A 26,960-nucleotide genomic window follows, 5' to 3' on the forward strand; every position below is an offset into this window, starting at 1 on the left:
TGTCCCCCACCAATGATGCAGCCCCCCTATAGCTTGGGCCAATCAGTGTAATTTTGTAAATGCCAGATCTCTATGGCAAGACGCATCATTCAACCAAGTTTGGTCAAAGTCGGGCCAGTGGTGTCTGAGATATCACGTGTGACTAACGTACTAAAGGACTGAGACAGATCCACATGGTGGGGGATAATTCAATATGGATGGGTGTGGAGAGGACTGTCATAAACCATGGAGAATCTCAATAGCATTAAGCTGCTTCCTCTCCTTGTCTCCTTTCCTCCATCTGCACTGATTGGAATGGTGACTGACTGGACAGGGCAAAGGTGACTGACTGGACAGGGCAAAGGTGACTCACTGGACAGGGCAAAGGTGACTCACTGGACAGGGCAAAGGTGACTGACTGGACAGGGCAAAGGTGACGGACTGGACAGGGCAAAGGTGCCGGACTGGACAGGGCAAAGGTGACGGACTGGACAGGGCAAAGGTGACTGACTGGACAGGGCAAAGGTGACTGACTGGACAGGGCAAAGGTGCCGGACTGGACAGGGCAAAGGTGACTGACTGGACAGGGCAAAGGTGACTGACTGGACAGGGCAAAGGTGACTGACTGGACAGGGCAAAGGTGACTAACTGGACAGGGCAAAGGTGTCTGAAAGGACAGGGCAAAGGTGCCTGAAAGGACAGGGCAAAGGTGCCGGACTGGACAGGGCAAAGGTGCCTGACAGGACAGGGCAAAGGTGCCGGACTGGACAGGGCAAAGGTGACGGACTGGACAGGGCAAAGGTGACGGACTGGACAGGGCAAAGGTGACGGACTGGACAGGGCAAAAGGTGACTGACTGGACAGGGCAAAAGGTGACTGACTGGACAGGGGAAAGGAGGGCAAAAGGTGACTGACTGGACAGGGGAAAGGTGACTGACTGGACAGGGGAAAAGGTGACTGACTGGACAGGGGACAAGGTGACTGTCTGGACAGGGGAAAAGGTGACCTGGACAGGGGAAAAGGTGACTGTCTGGACAGGGGAAAAGGTGACTGACTGGACAGGGGAAAAGGTGACTGACTGGACAGGGGAAAAGGTGACTGACTGGACAGGGGAAAAGGTGACTGTCTGGACAGGGGAAAAGGTGACTGACTGGACAGGGGAAAAGGTGACTGTCTGGACAGGGGAAAAGGTGACTGACTGGACAGGGGAAAAGGTGACTGACTGGACAGGGGAAAAGGTGACTGACTGGACAGGGGAAAAGGTGACTGACTGGACAGGGGAAAAGGTGACTGACTGGACAGGGGAAAAGGTGACTGTCTGGACAGGGGAAAAGGTGACTGACTGGACAGGGGAAAAGGTGACTGTCTGGACAGGGGAAAAGGTGACTGACTGGACAGGGGAAAAGGTGACTGACTGGACAGGGGAAAAGGTGCCGGACTGGACAGGGCAAATGTGACTGACTGGACAGGGCAAAGGTGACTGACTGGACAGGGCAAAGGTGACTGACTGGACAGGGGAAAAGGTGACTGACTGGACAGGGGACAAGGTGACTGTCTGGACAGGGGAAAAGGTGACCTGGACAGGGGAAAAGGTGACTGTCTGGACAGGGGAAAAGGTGACTGACTGGACAGGGGAAAAGGTGACTGACTGGACAGGGGAAAAGGTGACTGACTGGACAGGGGAAAAGGTGACTGTCTGGACAGGGGAAAAGGTGACTGACTGGACAGGGGAAAAGGTGACTGTCTGGACAGGGGAAAAGGTGACTGACTGGACAGGGGAAAAGGTGACTGACTGGACAGGTAAAAGTCCAATCATGGCTGGTAGAGATCCACTATGTTGCTTTAACCTGTCCCATTATTACTTGTTCTTTCAATTAGTGCAGATGAAGGACAAGAGGAGAGGGAGGCACTTTAGACTATTGCACCCATAGTAGTCAGCCTTGGTAAGAAGAAGAGACGGTGAGGTTGTAGATCTGAAGAACCATATGTACCTGATCTTAGAGACTGTGAGGTTGTAGATCTGAAGAACCATATGTACCTGATCTTAGAGACGGTGAGGTTGTAGATCTGAAGAACCATATGTACCTGATCTTAGAGACTGTGAGGTTGTAGATCTGAAGAACCAGATGTACCTGATCTTAGAGACTGTGGGGTTGTAGATCAGAAGAACCAGAGGTACCTGATCTTAGAGACTGAGGTTGTAGATCTGAAGAACCAGATGTACCTGATCTTAGAGACTGTGAGGTTGTAGATCTGAAGAACCAAATGTACCTGATCTTAGAGACTGAGGTTGTAGATCTGAAGAACCATATGTACCTATAATGGCGCCGGAGGGGATGGCTGACGTTTTACAGGCTCCTAACCAATTGTGCTATTGTGTGTGTTTTTTTGCGTTTTTTTGTGACTTATACTGTACATAATGTTTCTGCCACCGAGCATACCAGACGAGCTAAATTACTTCTATGCTCTCTTCGAGGCAAGCAACACTGAAGCATGCATGAGAGCATTAGCTGTTCCGGATGACTGTGTGATCACGCTCTCCGTAGCCGATGTGAGTAAGACCTTTAAATAGGTCAACATTCACAAGGCCGCAGGGCCAGACGGATTACCAGGATGTGTACTCTGAGCATGCACTGACCAACTGGCAAGTGTCTTCACTGACATTTTCAACCTCTCCCTGTCGGAGTCTGTAATACCAACATCTTTCAAGCAGACCACCATAGTCCCTGTGCCCAAGAACACTAAGGTAACCTGCCTAAATGACTACTGACCTGTAGCACTCACGTCTGTAGCCATGAAGTGCTTTGAAAGGCTGGTTATGGCTCACATCAACACCATTATCCCAGAAACCCTAGACCCACTCCAATTTGCATACCGCTCCAACAGATCCACAGATGCAATCTCTATTGCAATCCACACTGCCCTTTCCCACCTGGACAAAAGGAACACCTACGTGAGAATGCTATTCATTGACTACAGCTCAGCGTTCAACAACATAGTGCCCTCAAAGCTCAACACTAAGCTAAGGACACTGGGACTATACATCTCCCTCTGCAACGGGATCCTGGACTTCCTGACGGTCCGCCCCCAGGTGGTAAGGGTAGGTAACAACACATCTGCCACGCTGATCCTCAACACGGGGGCCCCTCAGGGGTGCGTGCTCAGTCCCCTCCTGTACTCCCTGTTCACCCATGACTGCATGGCCAGGCACGAATCCAACACCATCATTAAGTTTGCCGACGACACAACAGTGGTAGGCCTGATCACCGACAACAATGAGACAGCCTACAGGGAAGAGGTCAGAGACCTGGCCGTGTGGTGCCAGGATAACAACCTCTCCCTTAACATGATCAAGACAAAGGAGATGATTGTGGACTACAGGAAAAGAAGGACCAAGCACGCCCCCATTCTCATCGACAGGGCTGTAGTGGAGCAGGTTGAGAGCTTCAAGTTCCTTGGTGTTCACATCACCAACAAACGATCACGGTCCAAACACACCAAGACAGTCGTGAAGAGGGCACGACAAAGCCTATTCCCCCTAAGGAGACTGAAAAGATTTGGCATGGGTCCTCAGATCCAAAAAAGTTCTACAGCTGCATCATCGAGAGCATCCTGACTGCTTGCATCACTGCCTGGTATGGCAACTGCTCGGCCTTCGACCACAAGGCACTACAGAGGGTAGTGCGTACGGCCCAGTACATCACTGGGGCCAAGCTTCCTGCCATCCAGGACCTCTATACTAGGCGGTGTCAGAGGAAGGCCCTAAAAATTGTCAAAGACTCCAGCCACCCTAGTCATAGACTGTTCTCTCTGCTACCACGTGGCAAGCAGTACCGGAGCGCCAAGTCTAGGTCCAAAAGGCTTCTTAACAGCTTCTACCCCCAAGCCATAAGACTCCTGAACAGCTAATCAAATGGCTACCCGGACTATTTGCATTGTACCCCCGATCCCCTCTTTTACGCTGCTGCTACTCTCTGTTTATTATCTATGCAGTCACTTTACCTCTACATATTACCTGATTTACCTCGACTAATGTGCCCCTGCACATGGACTCTGTACCGGTACCCCTTGTATTTAGCCTCGCTACTGTTATTTTACTGCTGCTCTTTAATTATGTTATTTTTCTATTTTTATTTTTATTTTTTACTTATCACTTATTTGTCTTAAAACTGCATTGTTTGTTAACATTTACATTTACATTTTAGTCATTTAGCAGACGCTCTTATCCAGAGCGACTTACAGTTAGTGAGTGCATAAGGGCTTGTAAGTAAGCATTTTACTGTAAGGTCTACAACTGTTGTATTCGGCGCATGTAACGAATAACATTTGATTGGATTGGATTTGATCTTAGAGACGGCGAGTTTGTAGATCTGAATAAACCATATGTACCTGATCTTAGAGACGGTGAGGTTGTAGATCTGAATAAACCATATGTACCTGATCTTAGAGACGGTGAGGTTGTAGATCTGAATAAACCATATGTACCTGATCTTAGAGACTGTGAGGTTGTAGATCTGAATAAACCATATGTACCTGATCTTAGAGACTGTGAGGTTGTAGATCTGAATAAACCATATGTACCTGATCTTAGAGACTGTGAGGTTGTAGATCTGAATAAACCATATGTACCTGATCTTAGAGACGGTGAGGTTGTAGATCTGAATAAACCATATGTACCTGATCTTAGAGACGGTGAGGTTGTAGATCTGAATGTACTGAACTATTTCATCCAACAGCCGGTCTGTCATCTGCTCAAAGTCAGCAAACGTGTCATTCTGTGGGTAACACAACAAAAGTCAGACCTAAAGTTCTACAGACAGAGAGACCGACAGACAGACAAGGACACAGCATTGTTTACTGCACTTGCATAAGAGGATACAGACGAAACTGCAATCCAATGACACAATACTGCACACCCATGAGACGAAATTAAAACAAATTCCTATTAACCATCCATTGTTGGTTGTCATACATAGTGTCCCATAACAATGTGAAGTGAAGAGGCTGATGAGGTAGTGTTGGTTTGTTTAGGTGTCCCATAATGAGGTAGTGTTGGTTGGTTTAGGTGTCTCATAATGTGGTAGTGTTGGTTGGTTGGTTTAGGTGTCTCATAATGAGGTAGTGTTGGTTGGTTTAGGTGTCTCATAATGAGGTAGTGTTGGTTGGTTGGTTTAGGTGTCCCATAATGAGGTAGTGTTGATTGGTTTAGGTGTCCCATAATGAGGTTGTGTTGGTTGGTTTAGGTGTCTCATAATGTGGTAGTGTTGGTTGGTTTAGGTGTCTCATAATGAGGTAGTGTTGGTTGGTTCTCTCTGAGAACCTGAGCCCTAGGACCATACGTCAGGACTACCGGGCATGATGACACCTTGCTGTCCCCAGTCCGCCTGGCCTTGCTGCTATTCCAGTTTCAACTGTTCTGCCTGCGGCTACGAAACCCCTACCTGTCCCAGACCTGCTGTTTTCAACTCTTTAATGATCGGCTATGAAAAGCCAACTGAGAGACCTGAGCCCTAGGACCATACGTCGGGACTACCGTACGTGGTGACTCCTTGCTGTCCCCAGTCCGCCTGGCCTTGCTGCTATTCCAGTTTCAACTGTTCTGCCTGCGGTTATGGAACCCCTACCTGTCCCAGACCTGCTGTTTTCAACTCTTAATGATCGGCTATGAAAAGCCAACTGAGATTTATTCCTGATTATTATTTGACCATGCTTGTCACTTATGAACATTTTTGAACATCTTGGCATGGTTCTGTTATAATCTCCACCCGGCACAGCCAGAAGAGGACTGGCCACCCCTCATAGCCTGGTTCCTCTCTAGGTTTCTTCCTAGGCTTTCGCCTTTCTAGGGAGTTTTTCCTAGCCACCGTGCTTCTACACCTGCATTACTAGCTGTTTGGGGTTTTAGGCTGGGTTTCTGTACAGCACTTCGAGATATTAGCTGATGTAAGAAGGGCTATATAAAATAAAATTGATTGATAAAATTGATTGATTGGTTGGTTTAGGTGTCCCATAATGACGTAGTGTTGATTGGTTTAGGTGTCCCATAATGAGGTCGTGTTGGTTGGTTTAGGTGTCTCATAATGTGGTAGTGTTGGTTGGTTGGTTTAGGTGTCCCATAATGAGGTAGTGTTGGTTGGTTTAGGTGTCTCATAATATGGTAGTGTTGGTTGGTTGGTTTAGGTGTCCCATAATGAGGTAGTGTTGGTTGGTTTAGGTGTCCCATAATGAGATAGTGTTGTTTGGTTTAGGTGTCTCATAATGAGGTAGTGTTGATTGGTTTAGGTGTCTCATAATGTGGTAGTGTTGGTTGGTTGGTTTAGGTGTCCCATAATGAAGTAGTGTTGGTTGGTTTAGGTGTCTCATAATGTGGTAGTGTTGGTTGGTTGGTTTAGGTGTCCCATAATGAGGTAGTGTTGGTTGGTTTAGGTGTCCCATAATGAGGTAGTGTTGGCTGGTTTAGGTGTCTCATAATGTGGTAGTGTTGGTTGGTTGGTTTAGGTGTCCCATAATGAGGTCATGTTGGTTGGTTTAGGTGTCCCATAATGAGGTAGTGTTGTTTGGTTTAGGTGTCTCATAATGAGGTAGTGTTGGTTGGTTTAGGTGTCTCATAATGAGGTATTGTTGGTTGGTTTAGGTGTCTCATAATGAGGTAGTGTTGGTTGGTTGGTTTAGGTGTTCCATAATGAGGTAGTGTTGATTGGTTTAGGTGTCCCATAATGAGGTAGTGCTGGTTGGTTTACGTGTCTCAAAATGAGGTAGTGTTGGTTGGTTGGTTTAGGTGTCCCATAATGAGGTAGTGTTGATTGGTTTAGGTGTCTCATAATGTGGTAGTGTTGGTTGGTTGGTTTAGGTGTCCCATAATGAAGTAGTGTTGGTTGGTTTAGGTGTCTCATAATGTGGTAGTGTTGGTTGGTTGGTTTAGGTGTCCCATAATGAGGTAGTGTTGGTTGGTTTAGGTGTCCCATAATGAGGTAGTGTTGGTTGGTTTAGGTGTCTCATAATGAGGTAGTGTTGGTTGGTTTAGGTGTCTCATAATGAGGTAGTGTTGGTTGGTTGGTTTAGGTGTTCCATAATGAGGTAGTGTTGATTGGTTTAGGTGTCCCATAATGAGGTAGTGTTGGTTGGTTTACGTGTCTCAAAATTAGGTAGTGTTGGTTGGTTGGTTTAGGTGTCCCATAATGAGGTAGTGTTGATTGGTTTAGGTGTCTCATAATGTGGTAGTGTTGGTTGGTTGGTTTAGGTGTCCCATAATGAGGTAGTGTTGGTTGGTTTAGGTGTCCCATAATGAGGTAGTGTTGGTTGGTTTAGGTGTCCCATAATGAGGTAGTGTTGGCTGGTTTAGGTGTCTCATAATGTGGTAGTGTTGGTTGGTTGGTTTAGGTGTCCCATAATTCATTTTTCATTTCATTTTAGTCATTTAGCAGATGTCATGTTGGTTGGTGAGGTCATGTTGGTTGGTTTAGGTCATGTTGGTTGGTTTAGGTGTCCCATAATGAAGTAGTGTTGGTTGGTTTAGGTGTCTCATAATGTGGTAGTGTTGGTTGGTTGGTTTAGGTGTCCCATAATGAGGTAGTGTTGGTTGGTTTAGGTGTCCCATAATGAGGTAGTGTTGGTTGGTTTAGGTGTCCCATAATGAGGTAGTGTTGGCTGGTTTAGGTGTCCCACAATGAGGTAGTGGTGGTTGGTTTAGGTGTCCCATAATGAGGTCGTATTGGTTGGTTTAGGTGTCCCATAATGAGGTCATGTTGGTTGGTTTAGGTGTCCCATAATGAGGTAGTGTTGTTTGGTTTAGGTGTCTCATAATGAGGTAGTGTTGGTTGGTTTAGGTGTCTCATAATGAGGTAGTGTTGGTTGGTTTAGGTGTCTCATAATGAGGTAGTGTTGGTTGGTTGGTTTAGGTGTTCCATAATGAGGTAGTGTTGATTGGTTTAGGTTTCCCATAATGAGGTAGTGTTGATTGGTTTAGGTGTCTCATAATGTGGTAGTGTTGGTTGGTTGGTTTAGGTGTCCCATAATGAAGTAGTGTTGGTTGGTTTAGGTGTCTCATAATGTGGTAGTGTTGGTTGGTTGGTTTAGGTGTCCCATAATGAGGTAGTGTTGGTTGGTTTAGGTGTCCCATAATGAGGTAGTGTTGGTTGGTTTAGGTGTCCCATAATGAGGTAGTGTTGGCTGGTTTAGGTGTCTCATAATGTGGTAGTGTTGGTTGGTTGGTTTAGGTGTCCCATAATGAGGTTGTGTTGGTTGGTTGGTTTAGGTGTCCCATAATGAGGTAGTGTTGATTGGTTTAGGTGTCTCATAATGTGGTAGTGTTGGTTGGTTGGTTTAGGTGTCCCATAATGAAGTAGTGTTGGTTGGTTTAGGTGTCTCATAATGTGGTAGTGTTGGTTGGTTGGTTTAGGTGTCCCATAATGAGGTAGTGTTGGTTGGTTTAGGTGTCCCACAATGAGGTAGTGGTGGTTGGTTTAGGTGTCCCATAATGAGGTCGTATTGGTTGGTTTAGGTGTCCCATAATGAGGTGGTATTGGTTGGTTTAGGTGTCCCATAATGAGGTCATGTTGGTTGGTTTAGGTGTCCCATAATGAGGTCGTGTTGGTTGGTTTAGGTGTCCCATAATGAGGTAGTGTTGGATGGTTTAGGTGTCCCATAATGAGGTATTGTTGGATGGTTTAGGTGTCCCATAATGAGGTCGTATTGGTTGGTTTAGGTGTCCCATAATGAGGTGGTATTGGTTGGTTTAGGTGTCCCATAATGAGGTCATGTTGGTTGGTTTAGGTGTCCCATAATGAGGTCGTGTTGGTTGGTTTAGGTGTCCCATAATGAGGTCATGTTGGTTGGTTTAGGTGTCCCATAATGAGGTCGTGTTGGTTGGTTTAGGTGTCCCATAATGAGGTAGTGTTGGATGGTTTAGGTGTCCCATAATGAGGTCGTGTTGGTTGGTTTAGGTGTCCCATAATGAGGTCATGTTGGTTGGTTTAGGTGTCCCATAATGAGGTCATGTTGGTTGGTTTAGGTGTCCCATAATGAGGTAGTGTTGGATGGTTTAGGTGTCCCATAATGAGGTCATGTTGGTTGGTTTAGGTGTCCCATAATGAGGTCGTGTTGGTTGGTTTAGGTGTCCCATAATGAGGTAGTGTTGGATGGTTTAGGTGTCCCATAATGAGGTCGTGTTGGTTGGTTTAGGTGTCCCATAATGAGGTAGTGTTGGATGGTTTAGGTGTCCCATAATGAGGTAGTGTTGGATGGTTTAGGTGTCCCATAATGAGGTAGTGTTGGATGGTTTAGGTGTCCCATAATGAGGTAGTGTTGGATGGTTTAGGTGTCCCATAATGAGGTAGTGTTGGATGGTTTAGGTGTCCCATAATGAGGTAGTGTTGGATGGTTTAGGTGTCCCATAATGAGGTAGTGTTGGATGGTTTAGGTGTCCCATAATGAGGTAGTGTTGGATGGTTTAGGTGTCCCATAATGAGGTAGTGTTGGATGGTTTAGGTGTCCCATAATGAGGTAGTGTTGGATGGTTTAGGTGTCCCATAATGAGGTAGTGTTGGATGGTTTAGGTGTGGTACATTATGGTTAGTTACCTGGTTGCGTTCTGACATGAGGAAGTCTATCCTAGCTCCAGGTAGGCCCAGCTCCAGGTAGGTCTTCACCAGACGCAGGTCTGCACTGTTACCTGGAAGATGCAGAATGAAGGAACACCCAAGATATTTCACATTAGACCTGGGTTCAAATACCGTTTGAAATCGTTCAAATACAATGAGCAATGCATTAACCTGTCTGGAACGCCACTGACGGGGCTTTACTATTGGTTCCATTGCCAAGGCAAACTCGATCAAGCCCAGCTAACGTATTTGAAATTACTTCAATAGTATTTGAACCCAGGTCGGTTTTCAATATATTTGACCACAAGATGTCCTGTGCCCAAACAACAGAGCAGATAAAAAGATGGGACAAATTATGGGACTAAATGGATAAAGTCTAGTTACCATCGAGGCCGTGGACACAGACGATGAGGTGGATCCCCTCGTCAGAGTTCTCATCCTCCTCCAGGCTAAAGTAAGGAACATTGGAGGCCAGGTCTCCCACCTCACTATACAGGAAGCCTGGTAGTCTCAGCTGCTTCAACTCCTCTTTGGCCACAACAAAACTACACCATGACGATAAGGAAGGGAGACATTTTATTTATTTGCCTGCCCAGGCACATATACAGAAATGTTGCTTAATAAAATAGGCTATTATGATAATAATAATAATAATAATACTGTACACTGATGACATACACTGAGTGTACAAAACATTAAGAACACCTGCTCTTTCCATGACATACTGACCAGGTGAATCCAGGTGAAAGCTATGATCCCAGGTTAAAGAAGGATTTTTAAGCCTTGAGACAATTGAGAGATGGATTGTGAATGTGTGCCATTCAGAGGGTGAATTGGCAAGACAAAAGACTGAAGTGCCTTTGAATGGGGTATGGTAGTAGGTGCCAGGCGCACTGGTTTGTGTGAAGAACTGCAATGCTGCTGGGTTTTTAATGCTCAACAGTTTCCTGTGTGTATCAAGATTGGTCCACCACCCAAAGGACATCCAGCCAACTTGACACAACTGTGGGAAGCACTGGAGTCAACATGGGCCAGCATCCCTGTGGAACGCTTTCGACACCTTGTAGAGTCCATGCCCCGACAAATTGAGGCTGTTCTAAGGTCAAAAGGTGGGGTGCAACTCAATATTAGGAAGGTGTCCCTAATGTTTTGTATACTGTATATGCCATATAGCAGATGATTTTATCCAAATTGACTTACAGTCATGCATGCATACATTTTACATATGGGTGGTCCCAACGGGAATTGAACCTACGACCCTTGGCGTTGCAAGTGCCATTTTCTACAGACTGAGCCACACAGGACCACATTCATGTGCAAATGGTGCATTGTCCCTGTCAAATCAACCTAATACAGTAAAGTTAACAGAGCAACATTTCTCTAGCTAAGGTGTAAGATAAAACCATTAAAGAAGCAGAAATGAAATGATTGAGCAAGGTGTGAACTGTAGTACATGAGATAACTAGACAGTGGACTCACGCTTTCATCTGTGGTGTGGGGGCGCTGTCATACCAGCGCAGGCTGTTGGAGGTGAGGGTGGTGGAGGGGGTAGGGACTGGAGGTCTCCCCTGGGAAGAGCTCCCTGAGCTGGGGGCCAGGGGGGAGCAGACAGGGGCACCGTAGCCTGGAGGAACACCCCTTGGCTCTTGAACATGCTCCAGTCCCAACTGTTCAAACAACAGACTCCTCCCTACCGCCCCTCCATCCCCCTCCATCCCCCTCTTCCTCCTCCTCCTCGTCAACGACCCCGTTCAGGAACGCCAAGCCGTCTCCTTCCTCGTAGAAGCCGTTCTCTATCATCTCGCTGTCCTCTTCCTCCTCTTCCTCTACAGGCGGCCCCGGCCCCGCTCCGGACAGTATCCCCAGGGTGATAGCTGACATCTCTACAGGGCTGATCTCTGAGACGTCTGTGCTGGAGCGCGAGCCAAAGTAGTTTTCTACCAGTCCCTTCTTGACCAGGTCACTGCTGCTGGCGGTGGAGTTAGAGGAGGGGCAGGAGGCTGTCTGGGGCTCACTACGGGGGGCACCTGGACCCCCTACGGCCCCCTCAGAGGCACCTGTTAACAACCTGGGGTCAGTGTTAAGTGTTGACTCAGAGGTTGAGGAAAAAGTCCTAGGAGGCAGATATTGAGAACCAGAACCCCCACTAGCAGTGGTGTTGAGACCCATCCCAGGGTCGGGGTGTGTTTGGCTGGGTACGGAGCAGCGTGTTGGGACTGATGGTGGTGGTTCTCCAGAGAACACCAGGCTCTGTTGCTCCTGTACCAGAACACTGGACTTCCTCCTTCCCCCTGATGGCCCCTCGGCCTCCCCTCCTCCTACCCCGCTGGAGCCCCTGGACACAGACGTACCCCCCTCCCCCTTCGTCATCCGAGGGCAACGAGTTGATGGAGGTGAGGGAAGACTGGACGCCGCTGACCGCGCTGACTGTGCTCTCCGGGTTGAGGCCCTCTCCAGCCCCCATGCTGCCCTTGTGGACAGAGGTGGGCTGGACGGACCGGGGAGCAGGACTGAGTAGGGGCCGTTCGGTCTGCTGGGGGCCCAACTCCGTCTCAGGGGCCCCAGCCAGCCCTACGCCGCCACCCTGGGTTGCCAGCTGGGTAGTGAAGGAGCTGGGCTCGCTCTCGATACCCGAGTCGGAGAGGCGGGAGGAGGCACTGGGGACTCCAGCACCCCCGTCTGGTGGGAGCCTGACACAATCACCTTTCACCTGCTGTAGAAGCACCAGACCTGGCCTCTGACTAACCTCTGCCGTTACCTCTTTACTCCCAGGCCTGCCAGACCCCTCAGACCTCAAGTCTCCCATAGCGGGGTGTTTAGAGTCGGACATACACAGGTCTGTCTGGGTGATTTCTGGGATATCTCTATTTGAGGTCCCATCCCCATCCGTCCGACATGGCAGGAGAACTGTCACTTTGTCCCCCTGGTACGGGTCCTTGTCACTGGGTTGGACCTCGATGTGCCTGAGCCCAGTAGCGGTAGAACCAGGCGTGTAGTGATGGGGCAGCGTCTGGCTGCAGTGGTCCACCACAGAATGTCTGTCCATTACTTGGTTATGATCTGTGGTGGCTAATCCAGCTACAGGTCCAGGACCAGCCTGGGCCGGCTTGTTCGGTGTGTCCAAACTCACCAAGGCTGTGAAGTAACCTTTCTGACTAGCCACGCCGCTAGCCACTAGGACGTCATCCTCAAGGAGAGAGTCAAAATGAAGAACAGCATTTGCCTGTCCAGCGGCTGTGGTGGTTGTAGCACCAGGCTCAGGAAAAGATTTGGAGATCCTAGTCCTTATGTCAGTGTTGCAGTCTCCCCCAGTCACCCCCACCCCCAGCAAGGCATCTCTCTCCCCCCTCTCCCTCTCCTCCCTCTGCTGCTTCAGGCCAGCCTCTCCCTGTCCCTGGGCCTCTCTGTCCTGGTCAGCTTCTCTGTGTGTTAGCTGTGAAGGGTTGGCTGAGTTAGCAACCTTCCCCAGGTTCTTATAGCCCACCAGAACCACAGAGTCCTTGGATCCCTGCCTGATTAGCTTCTTGGCGTTCTCCCTCTCAGTCTTGCTGTTCTTCTTCAGTTTCACCGACTTGCCTTTAATACAAAGAAAAAGGATGTGATTTATTTCTAAGTGGTTTTATCAAAAACCCAACGTGCTGCAGATGAACTGATAAAACAGATCAATAAAACATCATGGTTCCCACTCCATTCAAGGAAGCATTGTCAAGGATTTGTCCGACATATTTACCAAGACATATAAAGCGAGACAGTACTCACTGGGGGCAAAACACACAATAACTATAATATCAACGTCTAGCGTAGTAACTATGATAGCAACTATTCATATGAATAACAACACACCTTTGGACTTGGGCAGGTCTGGGCAGTCATCGGGCCAGGTTGTGTCCATCATGGTTGGGGGCCGAGGCTCCAGGATGGGGCTGGGGAAGGAGGCTGCGGCAGCTGCAGTGGAGGAGGATGAGCTGGCCTTAGAGTTCCCAGAGGACGTGGAGCCACTCCGGGGGTTATGCAAGCCCAGCCACGGCCCGTCACGATCTGAAGCAGGGGAAACCAGAGTACGGAGAACATCCAGAATTGATTAGGTGAAATGGTGCTGCCACAGTAAACTGAATCAACAGACAGAATATATAGACGGTAAACATAACAGACTAAATATATCCATTTCCCTGTAGCCACTTTCCAGTCTTATTTCAAATGTTCAAGGCACTTGGATGAACAAGTTACTGTGATGGTATGAATCATATTTCAAAGTGTAAGCGTAAATGTGATTTTCCCTGATTAATCCCAAATTCCTGCTTTTATAACATAACCCTCTATTCATACATTATGACCTAGCCCCAAAACAATACTTCCTTTCCTGACCTTTCTAAATTGAAGTGATCCCATCCCTGTGTAAGAGTAGGATTTTAAATAGCAGAAGTGTCTCTCTAACGGACTGCCCTGTTACACATACAGATACAGAAACAGAATCTATTTCATTCTATTTCTATTGTGTAGCTGACCTTCCGTGATGGAGTCCAGGTATCTGTCCTCGAAGATGATTGGCAGGGAGCTGATGTCCCCGTCCAGGTCGGCACACGCAACAGGAAGTGGTGGTAGAGACAGGAAGTAGGAGGAGCTCTTGATGGCTGTGGTCATCTGCTGGTGGCTGTGAGCACTGATGGAGGAGGGGAGAGAGGGGAGACGTGAGGAGGGGAGAGAGGGGAGACGTGAGTAGGGGAGAGGGGAGAGGAGGGGAGACGTGAGGAGGGGAGAGAGGGGAGACGTGAGGAGGGGAGAGAGGGGAGACGTGAGGAGGGGAGAGAGGGGAGACGGGAGGAGGGGGAGAGAGGGGAGACGTGAGGAGGGAGAGAGAGACGTGAGAGGGAGGAGGGAGAGAGGGGAGACGGAGGAGGGAGAGAGAGGGAGACGTGAGGAGGGGAGAGAGAGGGAGACGTGAGGAGGGAGAGAGGGGAGACGTGAGGAGGGAGAGAGGGAGACGTGAGGAGGGAGAGAGAGGAGAGGGGAGAGAGGGGAGACGGGAGGAGGGGAGAGAGGGAGAGAGGGAGAGACGTGAGGAGGGAGAGAGAGGGGAGACGGAGGAGGGAGAGAGGGGAGGAGGGGGAGAGAGGGGAGACGTGAGGAGGGGAGACGTGAGGAGGGGAGAGAGGGGAGACGGAGGAGGGGAGAGAGGGGAGACGGAGGAGGGGAGAGAGGGGAGACGGAGGAGGGAGAGAGGGGAGACGGAGGAGGGGAGAGAGGGAGGAGGAGAGAGAGAGGGGAGACGTGAGGAGGGAGAGAGAGGGAGACGGAGGAGGGAGAGAGGGGAGACGTGAGGAGGGGAGAGAGGGGAGACGGAGGAGGGGAGAGAGGGAGACGGGAGGAGGGGAGAGAGGGGAGACGTGAGGAGGGGAGAGAGGGAGACGGAGGAGGGAGAGGGGAGACGGAGGAGGGAGAGAGAGGAGGGAGACGTGAGGAGGGGAGAGAGGGAGACGGAGAGAGGGAGACGGAGGAGGGAGAGAGGGAGACGGAGGAGGGAGAGAGGGAGACGGAGGAGGGAGAGAGGGGAGACGGAGGAGGGAGAGAGGGGAGACGGAGGAGGGGAGACGTGAGGAGGGGAGAGAGGGGAGACGGAGGAGGGGAGAGGGAGACGGGAGGAGGGAGAGAGGGAGACAGAGGAGGGAGAGACGGGAGGCGAGAGGAGGAGAGACGGGAGGCGAGGAGGGGAGAGACGGGAGGCGGAGGAGGGAGAGAGAGGGAGACGGAGGAGGGGAGAGAGAGGAGACGGAAGAGGGGAGACAGAGCAGGTGAGCGACGGGAGACATGAGGAGGGGAGAGGGGTAGACGGAGGAGGGGAGAGAGAGGAGACAGAGGAGGGGAGACGTGAGGAGGGGAGAGAGGGGAGACGGAGGAGGGGGAGAGAGGGAGACAGAGGAGGGAGAGAGAGGGAGACGGGAGGAGGGAGAGAGAGGGAGACGTGAGGAGGGGAGAGAGGGAGACGGAGGAGGGGAGAGAGAGGGAGACGGAGGAGGGAGAGAGGGGAGACGGAGGAGGGAGACGGAGGAGAGGGAGACGGAGGAGGGAGAGAGGGGAGACGGAGGAGGGGAGAGAGGGGAGACGGAGGAGGGGAGACGTGAGGAGGGGAGACGTGAGGAGGGGAGAGAGGGGAGACGGAGGAGGGAAAAATAAAACAGTAATAATCTTCACTTTCTGTTGTTGTGAATTGGTGGTTAATTCATCATATAAATACACACAAACATAGAAACAGACAGACGGAGGCAGACAGACAAACAGACAGACAGAGAGACACACACAAGGAAGACGTGCTTGTAGTTTGTCTTACTGTAGTTCCTGATAGGCCAGGGCCGTTTGTCTCGGGTGTTCCAGACAAAAGAAAGCCTCTGCAAATCTCCGCACCTGAAATGAGAAGAGCAAGAGACCAGAATGAGAACAGATTAATTCCCAATCATCAGAACGCTGACACTGGACTCTGCTTTCTCAAATCAAATCAAATTGTATTGGCCACATGCGCCGAATACAACAGGTGCAGACATTACAGTGAAATGCTTACTTACAGCCCTTAACCAACAGTGCATTTATTTTTAATAAAAAAGTAGAATAAAACAACAAAAAAGTGTTGAGAAAAAAAGAGCAGAAGTAAAATAAAATAACAGTAGGGAGGCTATATATACAGGGGGGTACCGGTGCAGAGTCAATGTGCGGGGGCACCGGCTAGTTGAGGTAGTTGAAGTAATATGTACATGTGGGTAGAGTTAAAGTGACTATGCATAAATAATTAACAGAGTAGCAGCAGCGTAAAAAGATGGGGTGGGGGGGCAGTGCAAATAGTCCGGGTAGCCATGATTAGCTATTCAGGAGTCTTATGGCTTGGGGGTAGAAGCTGTTGAGAAGTCTTTTGGACCTAGACTTGGCACTCCGGTACCGCTTGCCGTGCGGTAGCAGAGAGAACAGTCTGTGACTAGGGTGGCTGGAGTCTTTGACAATTTTGAGGGCCTTCCTCTGACACCGCCTGGTATAGAGGTCCTGGATGGCAGGAAGCTTGGCCCCAGTGATGTACTGGGCCGTACGCACTACCCTCTGTAGTGCCTTGCGGTCGGAGGCCAAGCAGTTGCCATACCAGGCGGTGATGCAACCAGTCAGGATGCTCTCGATGGTGCAGCTGTATAATTTTTTGAGGATCTGAGGACCCATGCCAAATCTTTTCAGTCTCCTTGCTTTACTGACAAAACGTACAGTATGATCAATTCCACTGCTATTGAAATGAGAGAACAGGATATAATTGAAAGCTTGTGTTGTTGAACCTCCAAACGAGCTTCAATGCCATACAACAATCCTTCAGTAGCCTTCAACTGCTCTTAAACACTAGTAAAACTAAATGCATGCTTTCAATCGAACGCTGCTAGGCACCGCCCACCCGACTAGAATCACCACTCGAGGGTCTGACCTAGAGATGTGGACAACTACAAATATCTAGGTGTCTGGTTAGACTGTAAACTCAACTTCCAGACTCACATAAAGAATCTCCAATCCAAAGTTAAATCTAGAATCGGCTTCCTATTTCGCAACAAAGCCTCCTTCACTCATGCTGCCAAACATGCCCTCGTAAAACTGACTATCCTACCGATCCTTGACTCCAAGCGATGTCATTTACAAAATAGCCTCCAACACTCTACTCAGCAAATTGGATGTAGTCTATCACAGTGCCATCCGTTTTGTCTCCAAAGCCCCATACACTACCCACCACTGTGACCTGTACGCTCTTGTTGGCTGGTCCTCACTACATGTTCGTCGTCAAACCCACTGGCTCCAGGCCATCTATAAATCACTGCTAGGCAAATCCCCGCCCTATCTTAGCTCATTGGTCACCATAGCAGCACCCACCCGTAGTCTGGCCCAGCAGGTATATCTCACTGGTCATTCCCAAAGCCAACACCTCCTTTGGCCGCCATTCCTTCCAGTTCTCTGCTGCCAATGACTGGAACGAATTGCAAAAATCTCTGAAGCTGGAGACTCTTATCTCCCCAATAACTTTAAGCATCAGTTGTCAGAGCACCTTACCGATCACTGCACCTGTACACAGCCCATCTGAAATTAGCCCACCCAACTACCTCATCCCTATATTGTTATTTAATTTGCTCTTTTGCACCCCAGTATCTCTATTTGCACACAATCTCTTGCACATCTAGCATTCCAGTGTTAATACTATTGTAATTATTCTGCACTATAGCCCATTTATTGCCTTACCTCCATAACTTGCTACATTTGCACACACTGTATATATATTTTCTGTTGTATTTTCTGACTTTATGTTTTTTTTCTTTACCCCATATGTAACTCTGTGTTGTTTTTATTGCACTACTTTGCTTTATCTTGGCTAGGTCGCAGTTGTAAATGAGAACCTGTTCTCAACTGGCTTACCTGGTTAAATAAAGGTGAAATAAAATAAATAAATAAAAATAAAAAAGTTGATCAGGACAACATTGGTTTGGGGGTAGGACAATTTCAATGAATGCAGGAAATCCTGATTAACCAGGAAAAATCCCCTTCCACTCACTCAGTGTGAGGTGCTCCATGGCCATCAGGGTTAGTAGGGTTAGTGTGATGCTCCACGGCCAGCAGGGTTAAGGTTAGTAGGGTTAGTGTGATGCTCCATGGCCATCAGGGTTAGTAGGGTTAGTGTGATGCTCCATGGCCAGCAGGGTTAGTAGGGTTAGTGTGATGCTCCATGGCCAGCAGGGTTAGTAGGGTTAGTAGGGTTAGTGTGATGCTCCATGGCCAGCAGGGTTAGTAGGGTTAGTAGGGTTAGTGTGATGCTCCATGGCCAGCAGGGTTAGTAGGGTTAGTGTGATGCTCCATGGCCAGCAGGGTTAGTAGGGTTAGTAGGGTTAGTGTGATGCTCCATGGCCAGCAGGGTTAGTAGGGTTAGTGTGATGCTCCATGGCCAGCAGGGTTAGTAGGGTTAGTGTGATGCTCCATGGCCAGCAGGGTTAGTAGGGTTAGTGTGATGCTCCATGGCCAGCAGGGTTAGTAGGGTTAGTGTGATGCTCCATGGCCAGCAGGGTTAAGGTTAGTAGGGTTAGTGTGATGCTCCATGGCCAGCAGGGTTAGTAGGGTTAGTGTGATGCTCCATGGCCAGCAGGGTTAAGGTTAGTAGGGTTAGTGTGATGCTCCATGGCCAGCAGGGTTAGTAGGGTTAGTGTGATGCTCCATGGCCATCAGGGTTAGTAGGGTTAGTGTGATGCTCCATGGCCAGCAGGGTTAGTAGGGTTAGTAGGGTTAGTGTGATGCTCCATGGCCAGCAGGGTTAGTAGGGTTAGTGTGATGCTCCATGGCCAGCAGGGTTAGTAGGGTTAGTGTGATGCTCCATGGCCAGCAGGGTTAGGGTTAGTGGTGCTAGGGGGGAAGTGATCCTACTCTACTCACTCTGAGTGTGTGATGCTCCATGGCCAGCAGGGCAGCAACATTCTCCTGCAGTGAGACCACCTCCAGGAACTGACCCCACAGCGCCATGAGGAGGGAACACAGCTGGGCCAGGTTCATATTGACCAGCTCTGCCAGCTCATCCGGGCTCTCCGCCCTCTGCTGTGGGAGAGAGGGGGACATGGATCAGCCCAGTACAGACACCAGGGGGCGCCACAGAGACAAGGTAAAACACAAACAGGCCCTGTTCCAATACTTCCTTGTATCTATTTGATTTCAAATCCAATCATACTCAATGAAGACCTTCATCCAGGAGTCCAGGACTAGGCTTTAATCTGGGTCAGGGAGACCTGCCATAGTGTTGCAAGTGATTAGTGCAGTAAGTAGCTCTATCGACTTAACTATGAAAAGGGATCGGCCAGTGAGCTGATTGCAGAAACAAATATCGTACCTTGACTTGATCACAGAGCTCAGTGAGACGGTTCTCTACATCTAGTTTCTCTGGAGAACAAAACAAAGATCATTAAAAGAGATCGTTTTTTCTTGTCAATTCCACGATCATATAAAGATCTGTTGTTTCAGTCGAGCCTGAAAGGCTTGAAAATCAACAGTATCATTAGACATAGGAGTTAATCAGATGGATGAAGAGAGGACAAGAAGATGAGAGAGAGAGAGAGAGGAGAGAGGAGAGAGAGAGAGAGAGAGAGAGAGGAGAGAGAAGAGAGAAGAGAGAAGAGAGAAGAGAGAAGAGAGAAGAGAGAAGAGAGAGAGAGAGAGAGAGAGAGAGAGAGAGAGAGAGAGAGAGAGAGAGAGAGAGAGAGAGAGAGAGAGAGAGAGAGAGAGAGAGAGAGAGAGAGAGAGAGAGAGAGAGAGAGAGAGAGAGAGAGAGAGAGAGAGAGAGAGGAGAGAGAGAGAGAGAGACCTGGCCACCGGAGATATGACTGACAGAAAAGGACTTTAAGAAGAAGGCCCCCCTGTGGAGAGAAAGGAGTGTTTGAATAGACAACAGACAGATGACTATGATAGGCACTGGGCTCTAGTACTCATTGTGACTGAAAGACTGAAGGATTGAAGCACAGAGAAAGATGACCAGGTGTGTGAGGAAAAAAGAAAATAACCTAAAAGAGGAGAAACCAAAGAAACCAAACAGAAAAAGAAAAGCTATGAAGAAGCAGGATGAATTGAGGGTAGAGGGTAGGAGGGTAGGGTTCAGGTAGGGGGACATACCTATGAAGACGTCTCTTTGGTCTGGAGGGAAGGGTCTTCTGAGTACTCTCTCATAAAGGACTTGCATGCTGGGCTTGGCTAGTAGGAGTGATTGGCACATATACAAGGGCATGTTTAACCTTGTTTTTGTTGTTACTATGCCCTCTAAGGCTAGAATGGATTAATAAGTCTTATCATGTTTAGGATTAAAAGTTTGTTGTGACTGTGACTAACTGTGTGTGAAGCACCAGACCAAAGCTAGTTGTAGGGTGAAGAGTTTATGTTATGTGTGGAGTTGTGAAGTTATACATGCAGCTGGTTTTAGTTGTTTAGGTGTTTTAAAGGGACAGTCCGAGATTCTGGCAATAGTGCCCTTTATCTACTTCCCAAGAGTCAGATGAACTGATGGAAACCATTTGTATGCATCTGTTAACCATCTATAACTTCCTTTATACTGCATGCAGAGACATAAAAATGGTATCGAGTTCATTCGACTCTGGGTAAGTAGAAAACAGCTTAAAATGGCCAGATCTTGCACCATATCCCTTTAAAAACACCTAAACATCAAAACACCAACAATCTCCTACTATCCCTTTAACCTTCAGGACCATGAGAGGTGGCGCGTCAAAGCCAGAGCCTACTGCCTACAGACCAATACCTTACAGGGCAGGGCATAGTTGTTCCCTAGGTTACAATGTAAAGGGTTAGAATAACCTAAAAGCTCAGTGGTCTTACATCCGTTCCAGTTAGCGGTGAATATGATTAGATGTGTGACCCACCGCCAGGACACTACTGCAGTAAGGCAGTACTCCAAGTGGGAAAGGTGAGCAAGTGACCTACTACCATCATGTTCATCCTTTTGTTTTAGGGGGCAGGGAGCAAACGATGACATGCAAATACTAATGATAAACAACACAGCCAGTTCACCAACACAATGTAACATACAGGAACATACATCATACTCATTCTAGATACAGATACTGTGATAAACAACACATAAATGTAACATGAATCATACTCATTCTAGATACAGATATTATTAAAAGCAAAAGAGAGAAGAACACAATATTAAACAGAGCGTTATAACAGAAAGGTCTGGTAGTAGCAGGCTAGATCTTTGTGTGTGTGTTTCTGGATCATGTTGGGGTTTAATACATAGCCTAATCTCCCTGAATGATCTCACTGGGTATCAGTGCTCTCTAAATCAAATCAATCAACTCAAGCCCTGCAGTGAAATCAAGCAGCAGGTCCAGCTTAGTAAAGTCTGAGGTAATATATGGAGTATACAGGAATGACCCAGTATGTCACCGCAACAGATCCATTACATCTGTAGAGCATCAAGATCACCAGTGTCCTGGAGTTTCTTTACATTTCAGTTTGAGTTCATACTATTTTTCTCCACGCACCTGGTTATTTACATTTACATTTTAGTCATTTAGCAGACGCTCTTATCCAGAGCGACTTACAGTTAAGTGAGTGCATACATTTTTCATACTGGCCTCCCGTGGGAATCGAACCCACAACCCTGGCATTGCCAGCGCCATGCTCTACCAACTGAGCTACAGGAGGCCTATGTGACAGGTGTGTGAGTTAGACTGTTTCTAGTGTCAGAGAGCCTGTGTTACCATGGTGTGGAGTAGTGTAGGCCTACCTAGCTCCATGCGGTGTGAGGAGGGCAGGTCCTTGCTGACGGAGGTAAAGTAACCAAACAGGCCCTGGTAGGCCAGCAGCAGGCTGGCACAGAGACTGTGGTGAAGGCTGAATGCATGCTGCAGACATTGGTCTGAAACCAGGAATGTCCTGCCCTGAAGGGAGGGAGAAACACAGGGTGTTAATAACAGGTTATAACAGGTTATAACATGTCACAGACGCTGTGACACACACACACACACACACACACACACACACACAGAGTTAAGACAAGGTCACAATGAAGAGAAAGGATTCCTCAATGCATTCCTTTATGGTTTACTAAGTAATGGCTGCTTTGTTAACTTCAAATCGATGATTACCCTTTTAACCTATGATACTACTATGCTGCTTTGCCTACGCCAAGATCTGTCTTATCAGATCACATTCTCCGTCTGTTATGGGAAGAACTAGCTAGCTTGGTAAATACAAGCCTTTTCTACAAGCAGCACAAGCACACTAGGCTAGCTAACTTTTATATCTGGAGAAATCCCCAAATACATCACTCAAAGACAAGCATCTTATCAGGCCTGTCATTTGGCAAAACTCAACATATAAAATATGCATATAACCTTATCCCTTCCATTTATCGCCTGCAATTAATTTGATGTGCAATAACCTGTATGGTACCACTGACTGGAAAGCCATTACTAAGGAGGAGGCTGTTATGGAATGATGAGAAGAGGTCGATGGATTTCACTGCTTTCTGAACTGTGTGTGTGTGTGTGTGTGTGTGTGTGTGTGTGTGTGTGTGTGTGTGTGTGTGTGTGTGTGTGTGTGTGTGTGTGTGTGTGTGTGTGTGTGCTGAGCTTCCCCAGTAGGACTGGTAGCATGTATCTAAGAGTGATGAGGGGACTAAGCATTGCCTCTAGCGTTCCACTTCAGTGAGCCTGTTGCATTCAGGCATCAACCCATCTACCCTTCTCCATGTCCATGTTATCACCAACCAATTACTCCTAGGCCTCCAGCTAAAATCAAACATCTCTCACTAATGGCTTCTAGTAGCACTTCTTCTTCCCCATCTTATCGGTCAATAACCTCTCCTCCCACAACTTGCTTTCCTTCCTCAATCCCATCTTCTGCCCTGTACCTTCCAGTCTTCAGAAAGCACAGCTTGTCCCTGGCTGCAGAACAGTCACTTAGATAAGTCATTAGCAGCAGACTAAGGGTTGAAAAATACAGAAATCACGGTTGGAAGATACCCGGAATTAGGAGTACTTATGTAAATAAGGTATTCCTGTTCTTTATTTTGTATAAAATGTGCAAAAAGGTCTAAAAAGCTGTTTTTGCTTTGTCGTTGCAGGGTATTATGTGTAGATTGATGAGGAAAACAATTCATTTAATCCATTTTAGAATAAGGCCGTAACGTAACAATATGTGGAAAGAATAATGTTGCACTTAAAGCATCAGACAAGCTCAATACATGGAGTTGATTTTATTAAAACACATAGGGTGTGTCTATATATGGAAAAATACACATTTCAGAACAGACGACTCTCGGTCGACCAAGATTGTTTTTAGTCGAGGACAGCCCTAAGGCTTAATCTATACTTACATCAGGAGACAGCTGTTTGACATAGCTGGTTCCAAACACCACATTCTCCAGGGCTGGGATGATGGAGTCTTTACTCTGCTGGGGGGCGTTGCGGTTCAGCCATGTACTCTTCACTGGCCGGGGGAAACTAGAAAAGACATACGGCCATTAAGGAAACAGGCCTTACTGGTCAACACGTTTCAGTTATACTGCACTGGAGACACAGTCTGAACTGTAGGTTGGAACAAAATATAGTGTAGTGATATGTTATCAGTGATGATATATCCAAATCTAACAAAACTATAGTTTAGTCCAAGTCAGTCCCAAGTCACACCCTATTCCCTATATAGTGTAGTACTTTCGACCACTGATAAACATTGCGTGCACTACCTGATGAGGGGATGGTGCAGGGCGACCAGGGAGGTGTGGAAGGCCTTAGAGATGACTGACAGGGGTGGGGGGTTGTGAGTGTGTGTGTGTGTTAGTGGGTGTGTGAGTGTGTGTGTTAGTGGGTGTGTGAGTGTGTGTGTTAGTGGGTGTGTGAGTGTTAGTGGGTGTGTGAGTGTGTGTGTTAGTGGGTGTGTGAGTGTTAGTGGGTGTGTCAGTGTGTGTGTGTGTTAGTGGGTGGGTGTGTGTGTTAGTGGGTGTGTGTGTGTTAGTGGGTGTGTCAGTGTGTGTGTGTGTTAGTGGGTGTGTGTGTGTTAGTGGGTGTGTCAGTGAGTGTGTGTGTTAGTGAGTGTGTGTGTTAGTGGGTGTGTGTGTGTTAGTGGGTGTGTCAGTGTGTGTGTGTGTCAGTGAGTGTGTGTGTTAGTGGGTGTGTGTGTGTTAGTGGGTGTGTCAGTGTGTGTGTGTGTGTTAGTGGGTGTGTGTGTGTTAGTGGGTGTGTCAGTGTGTGTGTGTGTCAGTGAGTGTGTGTGTTAGTGGGTGTGTGTGTGTTAGTGGGTGTGTCAGTGTGTGTGTGTGTTAGTGGGTGTGTGTGTGTTAGTGGGTGTGTCAGTGTGTGTGTGTGTCATTGAGTGTGTGTGTTAGTGGGTGTGTGTGTGTTAGTGGGTGTGTCAGTGTGTGTGTGTGTTAGTGGGTGGGTGTGTGTTAGTGGGTGGGTGTGTGTGTTAGTGGGTGTGTGTGTGTTAGTGGGTGTGTGTGTGTTAGTGGGTGTGTGTGTGTTAGTGGGTGTGTCAGTGTGTGTGTGTGTGTTAGTGGGTGTGTCAGTGAGTGTGTGTTAGTGGGTGTGTCAGTGTGTGTGTGTGTGTTAGTGTGTGTGTGTGTGTGTGTTAGTGGGTGTGTGTGTGTGTGTGTGTTAGTGGGTGTGTGTGTGTTAGTGGGTGTGTCAGTGAGTGTGTGTGTTAGTGGGTGTGTGTGTGTGTGTGTGTTAGTGGGTGTGTGTGTGTTAGTGGGTGTGTCAGTGAGTGTGTGTGTTAGTGGGTGTGTCAGTGTGTGTGTGTGTTAGTGGGTGTGTGTGTGTTAGTGGGTGTGTGTGTGTTAGTGGGTGTGTCAGTGTGTGTGTGTGTTAGTGGGTGTGTGTGTGTTAGTGGGTGTGTCAGTGTGTGTGTGTGTTAGTGGGTGTGTCAGTGTGTGTGTGTGTTAGTGGGTGTGTGTGTGTTAGTGGGTGTGTCAGTGTGTGTGTGTTAGTGGGTGTGTCAGTGTGTGTGTGTGTGTTAGTGTGTGTGTGTGTGTGTGTGTTAGTGGGTGTGTCAGTGTGTGTGTGTGTTAGTGGGTGTGTGTGTGTGTTAGTGGGAGTGTGAGTGGGTGTGTGTGTTACCTGATGAGTGGCTGGTGCAGGGCGACCAGGGATGCGTGGACGGCCATAGAGACGACAGACAGGTGGAAGTAGTCGAACATGATATTGATGTGTTGGTGGATGCCTCTGTTCAGGCTAAAGTGCAAGCGGAGGGACCGACTGCTGATGTTCTGCAGGGAGCTAAGCTCCTCGGGCCTAGTGGGAAAGAGGGGAGGAACGTTTTCCGAGAAATTCAAATCATACAATAGAAAAACGTATTCATATATAAATATAACGAATATAACAAACTGCATGCAATGTTTCCATCTAATGTATTGGAAAACATTTGGATATTGTATTAATAATAATATTGTATTAATAATCACCACAGAGGGGATAAACAAAGTTGAACTAAACTGACAAGACAAGCAAAGTACAGTAATTACACAGATAAGTCACAAGAACGATTCCACTCCTTGAAATTCCCTGCTGTACTGGACATGCCCGCGCTATAAACATGCACCATCAAACGGGTCTAAAAATGGCAGGCAGGTTTTATTAAGGACACCATGACAGCCATTCAAAAACAATCTTTATCTAAAAATAGCCAGACCTGGGTTAAAGTACTACTTGAAGAATTTCAAGTATGCCTGGTGCAATAGTCGCAAACCTTCAACACCCATCCATCTGGCTTTCTAGGCAGGCTAAAGAAAACGCTTTAAGTACAGTATCTAAGAGATTTCCGTGTAGCTCAGTTGGTAGAGCATGGCGTTTGCAACGCCAGGGTTGTGGGTTCGATTCCCACGAGGGGCCAGTATGAAAATGTATGCACTCACTAACTGTAAGTCGCTCTGGATAAGAGCGTCTGCTAAATGACTAAAATGTTTTTAAAAAATCAAATGGTGTTAGAATAAGATCTGATAACAGCATGAGTAGCAAAGTGTTGGGCCATGATGAAACGTACGAGAAGTCTCCATCTGTGAAGTACAACTCCAGGGAGAGCTGGAAGTCCATGTCATTGAGGGATTCTTCTACCTTAAGAGGGGCAGAAACAGACGGTAAACAATTATTTCAGTGTGAAAAAACAGTGAGTGAGTGAGAATGAAAGTGAGCCTATTTCCCTTCTACAGAGGAACTGATTTCCACCATCACAACAACCCAAGAGCACCATTCGCTAGCATACTATGTAGTATGAAGCAATGTGCAGTACTGGGCATGCATTCGTAGTAGTACGTTAGTATGGAGGGACAGAACTCAGAGGGAACACAAATCACTTCAGCCTGGAAAATACATATCAAGAGGCTCTCTTCCTATATCCATACCATCATACCACGTATTTATTTTAGAAGATGCAATTCTGAACAATATCCATGTGAGACATTAGGCTAAATTGGCTACACTAAGGCTAAATAAATCTAGGCTAAATAGCCTGCATCTAATTGGCCAATCATATGGAAAACTGCAGTGCAGCTCAAGCTCACTTAGTATGAAGCAATGTATGGGGCATTGTAAGTAGTATGCTAGTGTGGACATTTGAACATAGGCTAGCCAGAGCCTATTGCCCTCTTTAGCAGAACTGATTCTAACCATCACAACGACAACTTGGTCATTGGTCACGGTCTTAGACTACAGTCTAGCTTCCTTGTCTTAGCCTACAGTCTAGCTTCCTTGTCTTAGCCTACAGTCTAGCTTCCTTGTCTTAGCCTACAGTCTAGCTTCCTTGTCTTAGCCTACAGTCTAGCTTCCTTGTCTTAGCCTACAGTCTAGCTTCCTTGTCTTAGCCTACAGTCTAGCTTCCTTGTCTTAGCCTACA

At 47.7% G+C, this 26,960-nt stretch overlaps 1 protein-coding gene and 1 non-coding gene across 2 annotated transcripts in view; both read right to left on the bottom strand.

Annotated features, from left to right (window-relative positions):
- Window positions 1–26,960, bottom strand: part of fam135a (family with sequence similarity 135 member A) — a 54,022-nt gene that overhangs the window by 4,148 nt on the left and 22,914 nt on the right. The window contains 16 exon segments of the mRNA XM_045211548.1: window positions 4,657–4,754; window positions 9,558–9,649; window positions 9,963–10,123; window positions 11,058–11,245; window positions 11,247–11,861; window positions 11,863–13,154; window positions 13,422–13,616; window positions 14,084–14,238; window positions 15,904–15,977; window positions 19,005–19,163; window positions 19,453–19,502; window positions 20,229–20,306; window positions 21,859–22,012; window positions 23,452–23,578; window positions 25,190–25,363; window positions 26,112–26,182. Of these exon segments, the coding sequence (XP_045067483.1) occupies window positions 4,657–4,754; window positions 9,558–9,649; window positions 9,963–10,123; window positions 11,058–11,245; window positions 11,247–11,861; window positions 11,863–13,154; window positions 13,422–13,616; window positions 14,084–14,238; window positions 15,904–15,977; window positions 19,005–19,163; window positions 19,453–19,502; window positions 20,229–20,306; window positions 21,859–22,012; window positions 23,452–23,578; window positions 25,190–25,363; window positions 26,112–26,182 (3,683 nt within the window).
- On the bottom strand, window positions 21,703–21,778 carry trnaa-ggc. Its single transcript has one exon. It is a non-coding gene; the product is annotated as a tRNA-Ala (tRNA).

The sequence above is a fragment of the Coregonus clupeaformis genome, chromosome 37 (genome assembly GCF_020615455.1).
Source record: "Coregonus clupeaformis isolate EN_2021a chromosome 37, ASM2061545v1, whole genome shotgun sequence".
NCBI classification, from domain to species: domain Eukaryota; kingdom Metazoa; phylum Chordata; class Actinopteri; order Salmoniformes; family Salmonidae; genus Coregonus; species Coregonus clupeaformis.